Source organism: Lates calcarifer, linkage group LG11 (genome assembly GCF_001640805.2).
Source record: "Lates calcarifer isolate ASB-BC8 linkage group LG11, TLL_Latcal_v3, whole genome shotgun sequence".
Classification (NCBI taxonomy): domain Eukaryota; kingdom Metazoa; phylum Chordata; class Actinopteri; family Centropomidae; genus Lates; species Lates calcarifer.
In genome coordinates, this window is record NC_066843.1 from 2,662,656 (window position 1) to 2,680,097 (window position 17,442).

A 17,442-nucleotide genomic window follows, 5' to 3' on the forward strand; every position below is an offset into this window, starting at 1 on the left:
GTCAGCCATATGGTGAGCATTTGATGCACATATTATATCTTTATTGCTTTTTTTATTGCTTTCTCAAGAGCCAAATTATGAAGAATCAGTTGTGACAACACAGAGTAGACTTCAAAATATTGCACAAGGACATTAGATAACAACCATATGAAATTATCTGATTTTGAAGGGTTATCCTCATGGCTGCTTGAACAGAAAACTTTTTTATTTGGTTCATCTTAATGTCACAATTAAATGAGACAGAGACAGGCTTTAGCAAAAAGGAGTGATTTGTCAGAGGAAAGACTTTTGAAAATTATCCCAAAATCTGAGTGAAACTGCTTAATAACATTTAAACTGTTATCTTTCACTTTACACAAAACTCCCTGCAGATAGAGGAAATGTTCGACTGCTTGTTATCACATTTGAAATCTTGTTTTTCTCTCAGATATTCCCTATTCCACAAGCAACAAGTAATTACACAGACTGAGTAGATGGTGGCACTAAAATGAGAAACTTTTCACTCATTCATTCTAAAACTCATCCACAGAACCTCCCCAGTGACTATAATCTTCCAAATAACCTCAGACCACCAGAGCCCTCTTGATGTCCACTAAAATCTCCTAAAACCATCTGAATGCCTCTTCAAACAGCACTTAAACTTTCTAAACAACCCAGAGAACAATCTAAAGGACCTCTAAAACCTTCCTATTAACTACAGTGATCCAGAAAACCTCCTCATTAGCCACTAGAATTTCTCCATAACCTCCTAAAAGACCACTAGAACTTTCTTGATTACCACTAAAAGCTCCTAGAACCTCTTCAACAACCACTTAAATCATCTAAACAAGACCTAGAACAATCCAATGGACCTCTAGAACATTCCCATCAGACTAAAATGATCATGAGAAACTCCTCAATAACTGCTAGAACCTTTATAACCTTCTAAAAGATCTCTATAACCTTTTTAATAACTTCTAAAACCGATTACTGCTAATATCTCCTAACACCATCTGTAGAATGTCTTTAAAACCACTTAAATTGTCTAAACAAGCCCTAGAACAATCCAATGGACCTCTAGAATGTCCATAGAACCTCCCTCAATGACCACTAGTACCTCGTAAAGGATTTCCATAACCTCAGAAAGGAGCACTAGAACCTTCTTGATTACTACTAAAACCCTCTGTAGAACCTCTTTAATAACCACTTAAACCTTCTAGAACAACCCAATGGACCTCTAGAACCATCCCATCAACCACACATCATCCTAAATGATCCAGAGAACCTCTCAATCGCCACTAGAACCTCATAAATGAATAAATGAAACTAAAACCCAACATAAAGTGCCTTATTAAGCCTCGCGCCAGGTTTTTCCTGTAATTTGTCACCTGCCTGTACCCGTGCGCGTTTTGCTGCTGACACTCACTCGCGCGCACACACACACACCATAGGATTTTGACACCTCCTACTTGACTCTGTGCAGCAGGCAGAGCTGTTACCTAGTTACAAGCAAGAGACTGCGCGACCTGCGCTACTGTTATAATGCAGAGCTGGTGACTTTCAGTGCATCAGCCAGTCCTGGAACAGACGGAGGCAAAACTCACCGACAGACACCCACGGAGGGAAACCGGAGCCGGAGCGGACTGTAACTGAGGCTCAGGATGAAGATAAAAACACATCCTGACGGGGAACAGACGAAGTGTGGCCGCTCTGCTCGCCTTTCTCTCACCAGTAAATCCTAAATATCACAGGACGAAATCGGGCTCGGGAGGGATCGCGGGTTGAAAAAGTCTCAGCATTAAGGTGAGTTGTTAAGAGTAGATGTAGGTTGTTTAATTTATATTGACGGATGATTTAATCCGACAGACTTTTGCCGACAAAGACTGTGAAACAGCAGCAGCTGAAGTGAATAATGATGTTGTGACTGTCTAACTTCACCTGTTCTTACAGAGTGAATGTAGGTGTTTTTAACAACAAAACCGAGAATGGAAACAAAGCATCCATTAAATGCTCTGAACTACAGCCAGGGGCGGATTTAGAAACTTTTGTCGATTGAGGTGAAGGGGGGCAGGATGGGGCACCGATGTATAGGTGGTGGGGGGGTGGCATGTTTTGTAAAATTAGTAAAAATGTGTTAGGACTCATTTTAAGCATTCTGACTCTTATTCATAGTTACATTATTTATTCAGTGTGGTAAGTTAATGTTTAGTCATTTTGCATCTTTATGGTAAGTTTGCATATTTTAAGGATGTTTTGTGTCTATTTTAATCATTCTGTTGCTGTGTTGTCTCTGTGTTTTTTTGTTGTTGTTGTTGTTTTGGTATCTATTGGTCATCATTTTGCATTCACATCTTTGCAGCTGAGTCTCTTTTCATGTTGTTTTGTGTCTGTTGGTTGTCATTTTACATATTTTTGTGATCTGCGCCTGTTTTAGTTATTTTGCATCTTTTTAGTCGTTTTGTGTCTCTGTGGGGGTTGTGTTTGTTTTGTCTCTCTTTTTAGTCAGTTTTGCTTTAGTTGTTTTTGTCTCTTTGTGTCTGTTGGTTGTTTCTCTTAGTAGTCATTTTGCATCTCATAGTGTTAATTAGCATTACAAATTTATTTACTAATAATAAAACTATTGATTAAACAGACAAATAAGAGGTTTTAAAACTATGATTTTAATGTAAGGTTTCTTATATTTTCTGATAGACAGAGTAGGGAACTTGCAGTTATTAAAGTGTTTTTAAGAGCTAATGTTGAACTTATTCTCCCTTTATAAATACTTTAATGCCTATTGCTTCATGAAAAATAAAAGGAAATGCAGATCTGAAGTTATTAGCTTGTCTCTTTCAATAAAGCCCATTTCTAAATGAACATGTGCTTAATTGAGAGAGACAGACTAATGCACATTTCCATATGAGAGAAATCCACCTCGCTGTCATAGAGAATTAATAAACCGGCACCGTAACATAATGTGTGTGTGTGGGCATGAATACAGGGAGCATGCGTGTAGGCATGCATATATTATAATAAACTGTGACATGAAATATTTATTTATAGTTAAAGGCATGTAGACAATTTCTAATGAGCAGATAAGTTTTCGTCTTTTTGCAGCTACTGTATATTTTATTGTTATTTGTTATTTTCCTGATTAATCAATATATTTTTTTGGTCTGTAAAACACCAGAAATAACCATCACAATATTCTGTACCTGAATAACATGTCATCTTTTTGCCTGATCGACTGTCCAAAACCACAAAATATTAACATTTCTATAATTTAAGACCAAGAAAAGCTGCAAATTTTCACATTTAAGAAACTGTAGCTATTATATTTTTGTTGTTTTTGCTTGAAAAATGACTTTAAATGAGTACCTGATTACCAAAATAGTTGCTGATCAACTAATCCTTGCAGCTCTATCTGTATCCTTTTCCTATCTTCCCCTCTGCTCTTCTCCTGTTGATGCTGTGATGATAAATTTACCTCCTGGGATTAATTAAGTTTAATCTTATCACATAAAGTTAATTTACAATATAATAAACAAAGTATGACAATAATCACAAACTCTGTACTTTGCCTCCAAAGGCAGAACAGAAAAATCAATTTTAGAGCTCTGTTTAAAGCCGCCAGACTCCATTGACAAAAACAGTAATTTTAGCCAACAGAACATGTGAGTTGCTAATCTACTGCTACCTCTATCTGTTAGTTTGTTGGTGTTATTGGGTGTTACTTTTGCTTAAATAAAGTATCTGAATACTTCTTCCACCACTGAAAGTCACACAGTAACACTAACAAACTAACACATGGAGGCAGTGGTATTCCAGCAGCTCCATGTGTTCTGCTCGGTAAAATGTCTGCTTTTGTCAATGGAGTCTGGATGACACACCTAAATGTGTCTTTTTAACACAGAATCAGTGTTATTACAGTGCACATTTTTGTCCCAACAAGTATTAATATTCATGTTTTACTAGAACACTGCATTAAAATTAATTTGTTATCGATCATGTATACATGAGGACTCCTGAGCCGTCATGTCTTGTGAGAACTGCATCCTTTTTTCTTTTTTTTCTCCCCAGCTTGTGGGAGAAAAGACTTTTTTGTTTTTTTCTTGGAAAAAAAATGTTCCCCACTGCGTTTATGACAGTATGAGTGTGATTACCAGCTGACCTGATTTGTTCTGTTCAGCTCAGAGGAGCAAAACAACATCATGCCTTCTCAGTGTGAAACCACTTCTGCTGCATCTTTATACAGCATTTTATTTTTGCTGTACATCTGACACTGAGAATAGTGGAAAAAAAACAGGATATAAAAATAAAAGATTAAGATATGATTCAACATGTCATTCTGTTGAAATAATAATAATGTATTCGCACACTGATAGCAACATTATGGCATCATCTGTTCATCCACAAAGTGAACCAGACACAAATTTAAACCCACCAACACACACACTCACAGTCACCGCAGGTGGGAAGTTAATCAGCACAATCTAGAGCATAATTTCAGGCTAAATAGCTTTTACCAAGGTCAAAAAGACATAGAATCAGGCAGATCTCCCAATCTGTAAAGCAGCGTTTAGGAAAAGCTGTATTAACCACACGTAGCTACACTTAAACAGATGTGTTTTTTCTCTTTTTCCCTTCTCAGACATAAAATATGTGACTGTAGCTGGCTTCACTGAGCTGTTAAAGTGACAACTTTTACACATTTTTATTATTCAGCCATGTTTCCTGATATAGAATCGTCCATTAGCATTTTTTCAGCCACATTAAAACCACTCACAGGTCAAGGGAATAACACTGATCTTCTCGTTACAATACAATGTTCTGTCGGGAAACCTTGAGTCCTTCAGTACCACCCACCTAAACATTGTTGTAGACCAAGTCCCCACCATAGCAATGACACTCCCCAATGGCAAGGGCCTCCCCCAACAGGACAAACCCACAGAAATGACTTAAGGAATGCAACAAAGAGCCCAAGGTGTTGACCAGGCCTCCGAAACCCTAGATCCCAATCTGATCCAGCATCTGTGGGATGATCCAAACAAGCCAGATCTATGGAGGCCCCCACCCGGCAACCAACAGGACCCAAAAGATCTGCTATCAATGTCCTGGTGCCAGAAAGAACAGGACACCTCCACAGGTCCCATGTCCAAGCCCTGACAGCTCAGAGGCTTGGAAGGAGGGGAACCTACACACAGGAATTTGGTCTGATAACGAAATCGAAAGGTAGCTTGAAAAACACTGAAACTAACAAGTTATTTTCTGAGAGGATAAGTTGAACTGACAACACGTCTATAAATCAGTCAATGTCAAGTATAAGGAGACTCATAACAACAAGACATAGCTTTACTGAGCTCGCAAAACTGCAATGAGAAGTTCAGACTTGCGTTGTGGTGAAAGTGCTACCAGTCGGATTGCCATCATGACTTTTCAGTAAAAGTGACTCAGAGTTGAGATTGACGTTTTAAATTGCCTTCACATTTATGTTAAGAGGTGTATGTCTGAAAGGGGCTTTTGTTATCTTCTTTTGAAAATGTAGCTGGAGAAAGAAAAATCTGATAGCTGCACAGGATTTTTTTTTATCGTGCTCTGATGTTTTTTTCTCCCTTCAGCCCTTGAGATTGGCAGCTACCTCATACAGAGGACCTGAATAAGACATAAAAAGGTCAACAAAGCTTAAGACTAAAGCCAGAATTGGATGCCAGGCAGTGTGTGAATTCTCTGGGTTTATTAAGTTGCTCTGAATCACTGAGCCCCGGGGACGAGCCTTCTTCACTCCCCTTAAGCCTCATAAAAGCAGCAGCACCCTCAAGACAACAGGCTTCCAGCAGAGTTTGGGAGGAGGTTAAAAAAAAAAAAAATAACAGCACCGTCGTTAAATATTCATTGATCAAAATGCCGAGTCACGAGTCCCTGATTTATTCAAGGACCGCTGATTCATTCTGAATAATGGCTGTGGCAGATTTGGGGGCACCTGTGACCCTTGGCAGCGTCATGCACACAATACACACAAACTGCACAAACAACTTTTATTTTTTACATGTTTAGACAAGAATTTCTCACAATGATATAAAATGAGTGATCACACATGCACACATAGAAATGCATGTTGTTATGGGAACAACTGTTGGTGGTTTGACTGAGAAACTTCTGCAACAAGTGGTCAGTTAATCTTTTAAGTCTACTGGCGGAAAACTCACCAGCAACTATACTGATTAATTGTTAGATTGAAGTCATTTTTCAAGCAAAAAATCCCATTTTCAGCTTCTCAATTGCGACAATATGTTGCTTTTCACTGCTCTATATCATTTACACAATATCTCAGTAATGTCTCAAGGGAATTTCTTCAATTTTGGCACAAATATTCACTTGGACTCAAGGATGAATTGACTTAATTTTGGTGGTTAAAGGTCAATGATCAAGGTCACTATGATGCACCAATTAACTGCATCTGGATTGGTTATCAGAGGCATACAATCACGAGGCAGTGATGCAACTTATTAATCAATGAATTTGATACAAAGTGCAACAAACATAAAAAAAAACTAAATCAAATCAATATTTGCTGTGACCCTTTTTTACTTGGTTGCTCCAAACATCTTGAGGTGTTTTTCCACCAAGCATTCCATGACTTTCTGTTTCCAAGCCTTCCAAAACTAAACACATCATCTTCACATCTTTGGTATGCACTCCTAATGAATTTGGGACCAATCAGATGCCTCCCTGATTGACAAGAATCTAAATCTCTGTACAGTAATGGAGCGACGCTTGCAAGCTAATTCAGGCAGTCACTCCCCAATCATCTACCATATACACACCCTACCAATGTGGTGGTCTATTCAAACTTCCAAATATTCCCATCACTCCTTTTGCTTGTCAGTGCCACAGCTGCCGTGAATCCATATTGTTGCCTTTCTGGGGCAGAGGTTAAGATATTTAATCACTAATCACTCCCCAATCTGTCTCTGGTCATGATAAGTAACTGAAATGTTGTTTATTCTTGGCCGAGTTTTTGTTGAGGGTCATGTTCTGCTCCGCTTGAAAATAAAGCAGCAAAACAAAGTGTGACACCGCTGAGCTTATGTTCACTTTGATTGTGTGAAAGATGACACATGGTGTGAAACGCGTTGGCGGTGAAGCTCCGAACAGACTTTGTCAACTCAAGACAGGTGCTGCCTGACGAATAGATTATCACATCAGTTAAGGGATTTAACAGTTCGGACAGTGAAGAGTAAAGTCCTAATAACAAAAACATTTAAAAGATCGCACTGCAGGATGGATAGATGCATGGATGAATGGTTTCTCGCCAAGGCTTAGTAAAAAAGATTGATACCATTCAGCTGAAAGCAACATCAGACGATAGGAAAAGAAACAAAATCCCACAAACATCATTTCTGACAAGGCCTTCTTTGAAATGGTGCTCATGAGGCTTTTATTTTGATACGTGATTGAATCCTGTATGGTGCAGCTGTGTAGTTAATGGAGTGAAAATGAACTGCCTTCATGGTTGTGTCATTTCCATCGCTGTACACTTGAAATATGATGTTATTATATATATTTGTCTACATCAGTTTGAATGTAGCACTATGGAAATATTTGGAGACTCTGTCTGCAACATCAACAAAAAGATTATTTAAAGGAACAGTTTGACATCAAATTCATGTTTTAGATGAAAGCAGACAAGCTGCCATTACTGTGGTAAAGAACAGCCCTGTATGAAGCATCTGTATTGTTGCTATTGTTACCTCCACATTAATCCATGTTTGACACAGATTAAAACTGCAATTAACCTGCCAACTCATATAATGTTTGAGGTGCACTGATATACAAAATGAAGGACACCTGCCAGCCAGTAAGGAGTATTTTCCATGACCTAATATTAATGGTAAATAGTTTGTATATTGCACCATTAAGGCCTCCACTCTTTGTTGTAAACCATAAGAATAACTTTCCATTCACCTGCACTCACGTGTGCTCAGGTCAGACTGTTTGATCAACCGCTTGGCGAGCAGCTGAGCATTTGCTCTCGGCTTTCAAGAGGAAGAAAATACAAAAGAAAGCTAAGCAAATATACTTTTCAAACAGCTCTGCCAATGTCCTTAACCATGACCCTGACCTGCAGACCTGTCAGTACTGAGCACTCAATCAGTCCAGGCTTTATGAAGCAAGAGCACATTTTGACCTCTTCATCTCATAGACAGTGTCCACTCTGTCTTTTCTGCATCACAGTAAACGCAAAACTACCATCCAGAGAGTAAAGACATTTCCACATGTTCCCATCATTTTTTAAATCCTATTTTTCTCCATACGGCAATTTTTACAATTTCAGTTTTATTTACTCACTTTAGTCTTTGTTAACAGAGGTTTCATTTTTCCTGGCTATCTGAGCAATTAAACCAGCAATAACTGACTTTTTTGCCACTAGGGGGCAGCAGAAAGAAGCTGTGAAAATGACATTGATCCAATATTCACTCTCTTTTAGCTCCATTTTTGGTCTCCACCAACTCCTTAGGGAAATAACTGATTCTGTGCTAAATTAGAGGGGTTTTATTGTTAAGTTTCCATTCAAATTTATAACTGAAGAAAATGCTAATTAATGCACATCTCTAGCCATAACTGTTATGCAGATAATAGTTGGTTCATTGTTGTAAACAGTAGGTGGTGCTAATTTTCAGTCAGTCAGTACCATTAAACTGTAAAAGGTGTGTAACGACGGAACAAGAAGAGAAATTTAAAGAGCTCCAACAAAAGAAAATCTTTGTGAAAACATGGCGGAAATTACATTAGTGCTTGTTTCATGTATGACTTTGAGGAAAGTTACAGTGATCTTATGTTTTCATCTCTTCAATGAGGAGTCAGTGGGCGTTTAAATCATATTCCTCAAGTAGTTCATCGTTTATTTGATTTTGTTGTATATTTTTTAACCAATAAACTCCACCTAAGTATGATGTTATATACTGTATAACATGTAATATGCAGTGGTAGAGAACGTATTCACGCGAAAGTCCTGCATTCAAAATTTGTCTCAAAAAAAATAAAAAATTTGAACCTACAAAGTGACTTACAAATATATAATTAATCAGTTAAATGATAAATCTAGTGCTAAAAAATGACAATATTTCCCTCTGATATTGTGTACAGTACAGTATAAGGTGGCATGAAAAGATATTAGTCAAGAGAAGCACTTCAAAAGTACTTTAGTACAGTAAGTTACTTGTACACACTCCTGACATCAACCTGTGCTCTCTGGGTAAACTCTCCGTACCTGAATGAATCCGTTGATCTGTGTCAGGATGTCGAAGCTCCTCCCTGAAATACTCTGAACCTTTCAAGCTCTGCGGCCGTCACAGACGCTGACCTTTGTGATGGATGCTCAGCTCAGTGGTGCAGCGGTGCTTGACAGCTAAGATGTTGGCATTTCCGCTCCCGCAATGAGCTGCAGTTCAATCCTGTGAGAGATACAAACATTTCATTCATAGAACATGTAACATAGAATAATACAAATGAGCAAGTAGAGGCAGATACGTTATACAAACACTAGTATAGAGTCAAAATAAATGAACCTAGAAAACACTCAGAGAGCGCAGACCTCCGTCAAGGGAGCTCATTTCCCCCTATATGGCATTGTTTTGTATTTGATATTGATAATAATTCAAGCAACTGTACTGTGTTAAGTACAGTGCTGACGTCAGCATCTCTGTTGTATTAGGTGAGCTGTATAGTAAGATATCAGTCACAGGGACATTTTACTGCAGAATTAGTACTTTTAGTGCGTTAATAGGAGTTAAAGCAATGTGTTACCTTGTGAAGTACGCTTAGCTGTCAGTCCTTTTTGTTACAAAAGCTCAAACAGGGCATTAAAAAATAGTAAATCTGCCCAGAATGAGTCAGGCAGTAAACAAATAAGAAAAACTGTGTCACCAGTGACACAAGAGATTAGTCCTCAATAACAGCTTGGACCAAAGACATTGGACATCAGAAGATTCAAATATAGATCACATGTAATTTTAGCCTTGGTGTCCTATTTTCCCCCGGCAGCCTCTGGTTTTTCAGTCAGAGCAGACGACTGCAGAGAGCGATCGATCACTCTGATTGTTGAGAATTCAAATGTGACATTATGCGGCTGCGTTTCTGATTGTTCTGCTCAGAAAGACGACAGTGCCCACCCTCATTTCATTTTACAGAAGCAGCAAAAAAGACAGACATGGAGACGTAGCTTGTCTCGCTCCCATGTGTGACACCGGCAGCAGATCACAACCTCAATTTACAAACTGAACGGATTTTTAGCGTGATGATTAATGAGGCAGAATGAAAAGTGACAGATTTCAGGGTGTCTGAGATGAAAGATGTAGACGGAGAGCTTGATAAATTGATTTTTCTGAAGCATCACAGCTGAAAGGAATGTGAACTAATGGCACAGTCCAACTGAAAGAGATTTATTTTAAGATGAGGCTGCCAATCTTTTAAGTTAATACTTCATTCTCTTAAATATTTGCTTAATCATCACAAAACATTGAGTTCAAAGGCCCCAAGGTGATGTTTCTTTTGTTCAACAAACAGACTAAACACCAAATATATTCTGTTTATTATCGTACATGACTAAGAGAAGCAGCAAATCCTCACATTTTAGAAACAACTCTTTGGTGTTTTAGCTTAAATACATCTTGTTTCAGCACTTGTCTGTTATCAAATACCTACAAGGCCATTTAGAGGGCTTTACATAAGACATAAAAAGATGTTAAAACAAGATATAAAAGCAACTCAAGGTGAATATTAAAAGTCTTAAATAGGGTTTGACATTACTGAAAGAAAACAGGAGATAAAATGGAATAAAACATATTGATAAAGTGGGAGAATAAGCTACAGTGCATTGCAAAACATGAATGAATAGTCTCTATCTGAATTTATTCAAAGGCAGCGGCAAGAGAAAACCAGACCAAATTCACTAGGTGGTTCTGTGATGGAAAAACTAGGGTCCTAGAAATGCGATCCTGAAACTGCAGCCTCCTTCACCAGAGGAATATGATATTGCTCAAACCTCCTTCTGAAGTAGTTTGAACAATCAGATTTCAATATATCTTGAAGGCTTCTTTGATTCATTGTTCCCTGTCAGTAAATGGTGAACTGCTCCCTTTGGGTTGAGAATGAGCTGTTGCCTCAAGAAATGGAAATTAAGTACCTTGGGGTCTTGATCACAAGTGAGGTTGGTGCAGCATCATCAGCAGTAAAGCAAGCATTGTACGGGGTCGTTATGGTAAAGAGTGAACTGAACCAGACGGCCTTTTGCGAGTCGATTGACCTCCCAACCTTCAAGTACAATCAACAGCTTAGCATAGTGACTGAAAGAACGAGATTGCAAATACAAGCGACTGAGAACTCAGAGTTGCATCGCTGCTTCAGTTGAGGTGGTTCTGGCATTTGATCAGGATTCTTCCTGCTATTGGAGGTTTCTAGGCAGGTCCAACTGGTAGGAGGCCTCAAAAGAAAATGTTGGACAGACTATGTGTGTGTGTGTGTATGTGTATGTATATATATATATATATATATATATATATATATATATATATACATATATATATATACATATACATATGTGTGTGTGTATATATATATAGACACTGGAGGGACATCTGCTTGCTCCAGTTGACTACCCTAAGTGGCCACAACCACAACCTGACTCCGGATTAGCAGAAAATGGATGGATTGATGGATTGTTTTGTCTTTCAAATAGATGGTTTAAATAGATAGACTTCACTAGTCACAAAAACTGACATTTTCTATGCAGCATGATTATGGAGGCAAAACAGCTCAGCAATATTAAAAAGGTTTATCTTCATATGTGGATAATGATAATCAGTTAAAATCAAACCAAATATAAAATGTCCTGTAAGGCAGGATGACTCACATCACCTAATGATGGGAGAAAACTGTATTTGAACCATTAATTAATGCAAAGGAGCATCACAAATAACATTTTATTGCCTTTTTGTAGCTTTTTGTAGATTGTAGCTTAAAAAGAGCAACATCTGCTATTTACATTTGGTCAATAACTGGTATTTAATTAAAAGACAATGTACAAGGAATCCTGGTTACTTTAAAGTAGTCCTTGATCAGAGGAACTGCTGTTGCTGCTGCTGCTGCTGCTGCTGCTGTTATTATATTGCATCTACTGGGAGAGTAGTCTATATTTTTTCGTCTTCTCTTAGAAACGCTTTCACTCGAGGAGAGAGCAGAAAAAAATCTGTTCCTGTTTTCCTGCCGTTTATTTAGTTTCTGTTTGATTTACGACACAGATCTCCTGCTCCTCTCTCTTCCTCTGGTTTCCATGGTGCTGGTAATGGGCAAACGCAATGTGAAATGTCCGTAATCACAAGGAATTGAAGATATTGAAAAATGATGAATGTGACAATGTGCTGAAATTAAAGAAACTACTCATGAGTCTCAAACAAAAACATATCCTACATTTGTTGTTTTATTCTGCTTTGCTGTTGTCAGGTTGTTATTTTTTTCTTTCCCTTTTAAATTGAACTCCAGGAAGGCACAGAGACTGAATGCCTTTTTTGATAGACTGTGCAGCTGTCGCCATTGAGGTGACAATAACCTTTCATTCAGTTTGTTTGATGAACTCTATCAATGAGCTCAGGGCACATCTGTGCTGTTCTCACTGTTTATTTTCCAAAAGCAACATCAGACATTTTGCCGAGTCCCATTTTAAAGAAAGAGTGGGTCAATATTTTTCTGACAATACTTTTTTTCTTCTTTCATGATGCTTTTTTCCTTTATCTGAGATTGAATACTGTGTGCTGCAGCTGAGTAGGTAATGAAGAGTGAAATGACGCAAAAAGCTTTTATATATCTTTATGGTTGTGTAATTTGCATCACTGTACACTTCAAATATAGTTTTACTTTATGTTTGGATGGATATTTCTTTATAGTTTTAAAGTAGTGCCCTGGAAATGTTTGTGAAAATGACTCAATCTGCACCATCAGTGAAACAAATGCATGTGACATTTTGGGAAATATACTCATAAATTTTCTTAGTGCAGTTTGATGAGAAGGTAGAAACCACCAATAGGGACCTGTCACCTTAGTTTAGCTTAGCATAAAGGCTGGAAACAGGTGTGACTGGACAGAATTCAAGTCAGCTCAGGGTTTAATCAAGATTTGTCAGAACAAATACGGAGTTAGGCTTGCTGTTTCCCAGTCTCAATGCTAAGCTAAGCTAACTGGCAGGAAGAGGGTTCAGGTCAAATGTGTTTCTCACAAATATTTTAGGTGCTGATTGCACAAATTTTTATGTGAAAGCCCTATAAGAAACCAATATAACCCACAACTACAGGGTAAATTCACCATCTGTCATACATAAACATGCCTAAAGAACTGTAGGCTTTTTTCCGCGTTTTGTTACATTTTGGCATATTAACAACACCAATTTGCTATTTGTTATGTACCATTGGACATACTGACAACTTAAATACTTGAGTGCTAAAGGAAACTTAAAAACGTGACAATTCTCATGTCATTAATCTTGCAGGTAAGGTCAGAAGGATTCATCCACTGGGGACCATGAATGTCTGAACCACATTTCATTACGATAGTTGTAGGGATATTAAAGTTGGGACCAAAGTATTCAATGCCATCCCTGTAACTGTGCTGTTAGCATGGCCAATATTTACATTCACAAAGGCTCATTCTTCACTTTTATTTTGAAATAAAATTGCATGGATAAGTGGACCAGCTGTTACTTTGTTTCAGTAGTAAGTATCACTTACTAAACGTGAGTCTCCTGGAGTTTCACCTCCACAGCATCCTCTCTGTGTGTTCTCACTTCACGTTAACCAGAGTGCTGCTGGGTTTCTAATGAAATGTCAGTTATCAGCGTCTTCCACATGTGGGAACACACTCTGTTTAATTTGTCTGCTGTATCAATACCAGGACCAAATATAGCCACTGTGGTCAAATCAATCTAAATGCAAACATCCATCTTCACACCACCTTTAATTGTTTCCTGTCTGACTCATCATCTCACATCCACTTCTATTCTCTCAGCTTTTCATCATTATATCTGTATCCTGTGTTTTTCTTGTTGATGCCACTTGTCCTCTGAGTGTTATCTTTGCCGTCTCCCTGTATTTTTTCATTGTAAACATGTTCATGGCCACTAGGATCAGACCATGCTTTCCACTCAGTTCTCATATTTCTTAATTCTCTTAATACAAGTGAGTCAGACAGTGTTTTCTTCTCTTTTGAACATCATCATCCACATGAGCAGTACTATAGCATAAAAATAAGTATAATTTCTTGTTGGCTGCTCTAATTCATTGGTGAAGGTTGTTGCGACTGTATACAGCCTGACTGAAATACCTGCAGACACTACATACGTGCTGTGAATCTATATTTCTATTTACACTTCTACTCCTATGAATACCCTATAATTGAACATCAATCAAAGGAAAAATTTATCAGTTATCTTTAAAAATAATAGGAAAATAAAAAAAAGATTTTTAGTAGAGAAAGTGCCTTAGATTAAAAATCACCACCTCTATATGATCATTATCATGGAAAGAACAATAACCAGTTTCCAATTAAAGAAATCTTCTACATGTTTTAAAAGTGGTGCCAGTTTGTCATTTCACTGTCATTTGTAACTGTTTACCATAAAGTAGAGAAATGTCTATTAATATAAGATCATATTCTACTGAGAAGAGTGTGACACAAATACCTGGAAACAAAAGCTGAAATGTGCAAATGTGCAGTTTTTCTAAGAAAGAAAAAACATATTTTCACATCTCTCAAGACTTTCGTGTTGTTCTCTGAAAATCAAGATGTGTTTATTTTTCACGGCTTTTCATTTAATTCTCCACAGAGATGCAACAAATGTAGAAAATGTCAACCATTCAGTTAGATAACTGATTTTCTTTTCTTCCAACAGAACAGATGGGTGGGAGCTGAGACGGCAGAAGGACGAAGCCACAGAAAGAGCACATCCATGGGTGACTTCTCGCTTCCCGGGCTGGAGATGACGGATGAGATGTGGGAGAACGGCAGCTTTGCCAGCCCCTCGCCTGGACTCCCCCTGTTTCTGCTCATGTTCAACAACAGTGATCTGAACGAGACGCTGTTCAACGCCACCAACTCCACCAACTCCACCGGCCCAGATGTCCCCTCGGGTCCCAGCGTGGCAGGGGTCCTCATCCCACTCATATACATCATTGTTTGTATCATTGGGCTGGGTGGAAACACTTTAGTGATTCACATTGTACTGCACTACTCGAAGATAGAGTCAGTCACCAACATCTACATCCTCAACTTAGCCATCGCCGACGAGCTCTTCATGCTCGGCCTGCCTTTCTTAGCGGTGCAGAACACGCTGCAGTCGTGGCCCTTCGGCTCATTCATGTGCCGCCTGGTCATGACCGTCGACTCCATCAACCAGTTCACCAGCATCTTCTGTCTGACCGTGATGAGCATCGACCGCTACCTTGCCGTTGTTCACCCAATTCGGTCTTCAAAGTGGCGGCGGCCTCAGGTGGCCAAAGTGGTGAATGGCACCGTGTGGGCGCTGTCGTTTCTTGTTGTTCTGCCTGTGGTCATCTTCGCCAACATCCAGAAGGCGGGAGGCACCTGTAACATCGCCTGGCCTCAGCCAGCCAACATCTGGAGGGCGGCCTTCATCATCTACACCTCCACTGTTGGATTCTTCTGCCCTCTTCTCATCATCTGCCTCTGTTACCTGCTCATTGTTTTCAAGATCCGCAGCTCGGGTAAAAAAGTCCACGCCACCTCCACCAAGCGCAGGAAGTCAGAGCGGAAAGTGACGCGCATGGTTGTGATTGTTGTCGCCGTGTTCGTCTTCTGCTGGCTGCCCTTCTACGCCCTCAACATCATCAACCTACTGGTGTCCCTGCCCTCAGAGTACCAGTGCCTTTACTATTTTGTCGTAGTGCTCGGTTACGCCAACAGTTGCGCCAACCCCATTGTCTATGGTTTCTTGTCAGACAACTTCAAGAGGGGTTTCCGGAAAGCGCTCTGCCGCTCCACAAGGAAGGTGGAGAACCACGAGCCCATGGAGCGCCAGCAGCAGCAGGAGGAAGGGAGGAGGGCACTCATGCCCAGGGAGAGCTTGCGACGAGCGATCAGGGACGAAGAGGACGATGATGATGAAGACATCTCAGAAATGACTGAGATCTACAGAATTGCCCAGAACGGAAACAGCAGCTTCCAGCCGCAGAGCTCACAGCCGCTGTTCTCAGAGAAAGGAGCAACTCCAGGGGCAACAGAGCTGTCATCCCCAGACAAGAAGGACAAAGCCGGGGACATGAAGGGGAAAGATCCGGTCAACGGGTCTGCGTTGACTGTCCCATTGCTGCTCAATGGAGCCAAAAATGGGAGCATCAAAACTCTGCCAGAGGAAAACTTGGAACAGAGCACCTCATTGGAAATAAGTTATTTATAGTGTAAAATATGGACTGTAAGCTTACATTACTTGAAGTAAACTCAGTATTACAACACAGGGCGGCCTGCCTCTCAATTTGTAATACAGCAAAAACCCCACAATGAACACAAAAAAACTCAAGACAGGGTTTAGAGTTGCTGCTTTTGATCAAGGGACACTAAGCTGTTGGTAACATTTTACCAACATACAGAATGTTTATAATGTGTTACTGTATAATGTGTATATATGCATGGCTGAATGTACAAATTTGTGCCTTTATCTTCTGTTATGACATGTATCTTGTTGATCTTTGTATTTTAAACCTTTTTATTTCATAATTTACTCAAAATTTACTGTATTTAAGCTTAAGTCACAGCAACAAGTTACACATTAGTTAAAGAGAACATTAACAACATGGTTATCACTTTTTTTTAGATGCCTGCAACGCCTGTTTTCTATAGACATTCTGTTTATATACTACTAATCTGTTTTGCCAGTAAGGCAACAAAAAGGTTTTTTAAAGGTTGGTGAAAGATTGCAGTTTGATTTGAACACTGAAGGAGCCATTTGTAAGTTTTGAAATTGCTACATAGCTAATGTTGGCATTAACAGTGGTTTACTTACAACTCCAGAAAAAACTGCGAGTTCAGCATCAAATTCCAAGTCTTTACTTGCCATGAGCTGTCTCCATTGACAGTGCTTTCCTGGAAATGTTTTGCTTCTAGTTCTGTCACTCTTTTCCCTTCTACTGAAGTTAGCACTCTAACCAGCTAGTCGGCCAGTCTCGTCACTTTCCAATTGTCTCCCACTTCAAGTTCTAGATTAAACCAGTCCACAATCTTTCCCAAACCTTAACCAAGTTCTGTGAGTGCCTAAATATGACCGTAACAACCTTCAATCATCCTGTAGTAGCAGATATTGTAGGAAAGCGAGTGAATGTAGCATTTGTACTTTCAGTTCAGTAACTTCATCATTATTGATTAAAAAAATAATCAGACATTATTTCTTCAAAATACTATTTACTGAAATAATATATAAACGTA

At 39.0% G+C, this 17,442-nt stretch overlaps 1 protein-coding gene across 1 annotated transcript; it reads left to right on the forward strand.

Moving 5' to 3' along the window:
• Nucleotides 1–1,358: 1,358 nt before the first annotated feature.
• Nucleotides 1,359–17,333, forward strand: sstr3 (somatostatin receptor 3). Its single transcript, XM_018684688.2, has 2 exons — nt 1,359–1,782; nt 14,897–17,333. The coding sequence occupies exon 2, from the start codon at nt 14,954–14,956 to the stop codon at nt 16,418–16,420; it is 1,467 nt and encodes a 488-aa protein (XP_018540204.1). The 5' UTR covers nt 1,359–1,782; nt 14,897–14,953; the 3' UTR covers nt 16,421–17,333.
• The last annotated feature ends 109 nt before the right edge of the window (nt 17,334–17,442 follow it).

What these genes read in the sequence shown, in the direction of transcription:
- sstr3 (XM_018684688.2), top strand. Translation starts at nt 14,954, where the DNA reads ATGGGTGACTTCTCGCTTCCCGGGCTGGAGATGACGGATGAGATGTGG.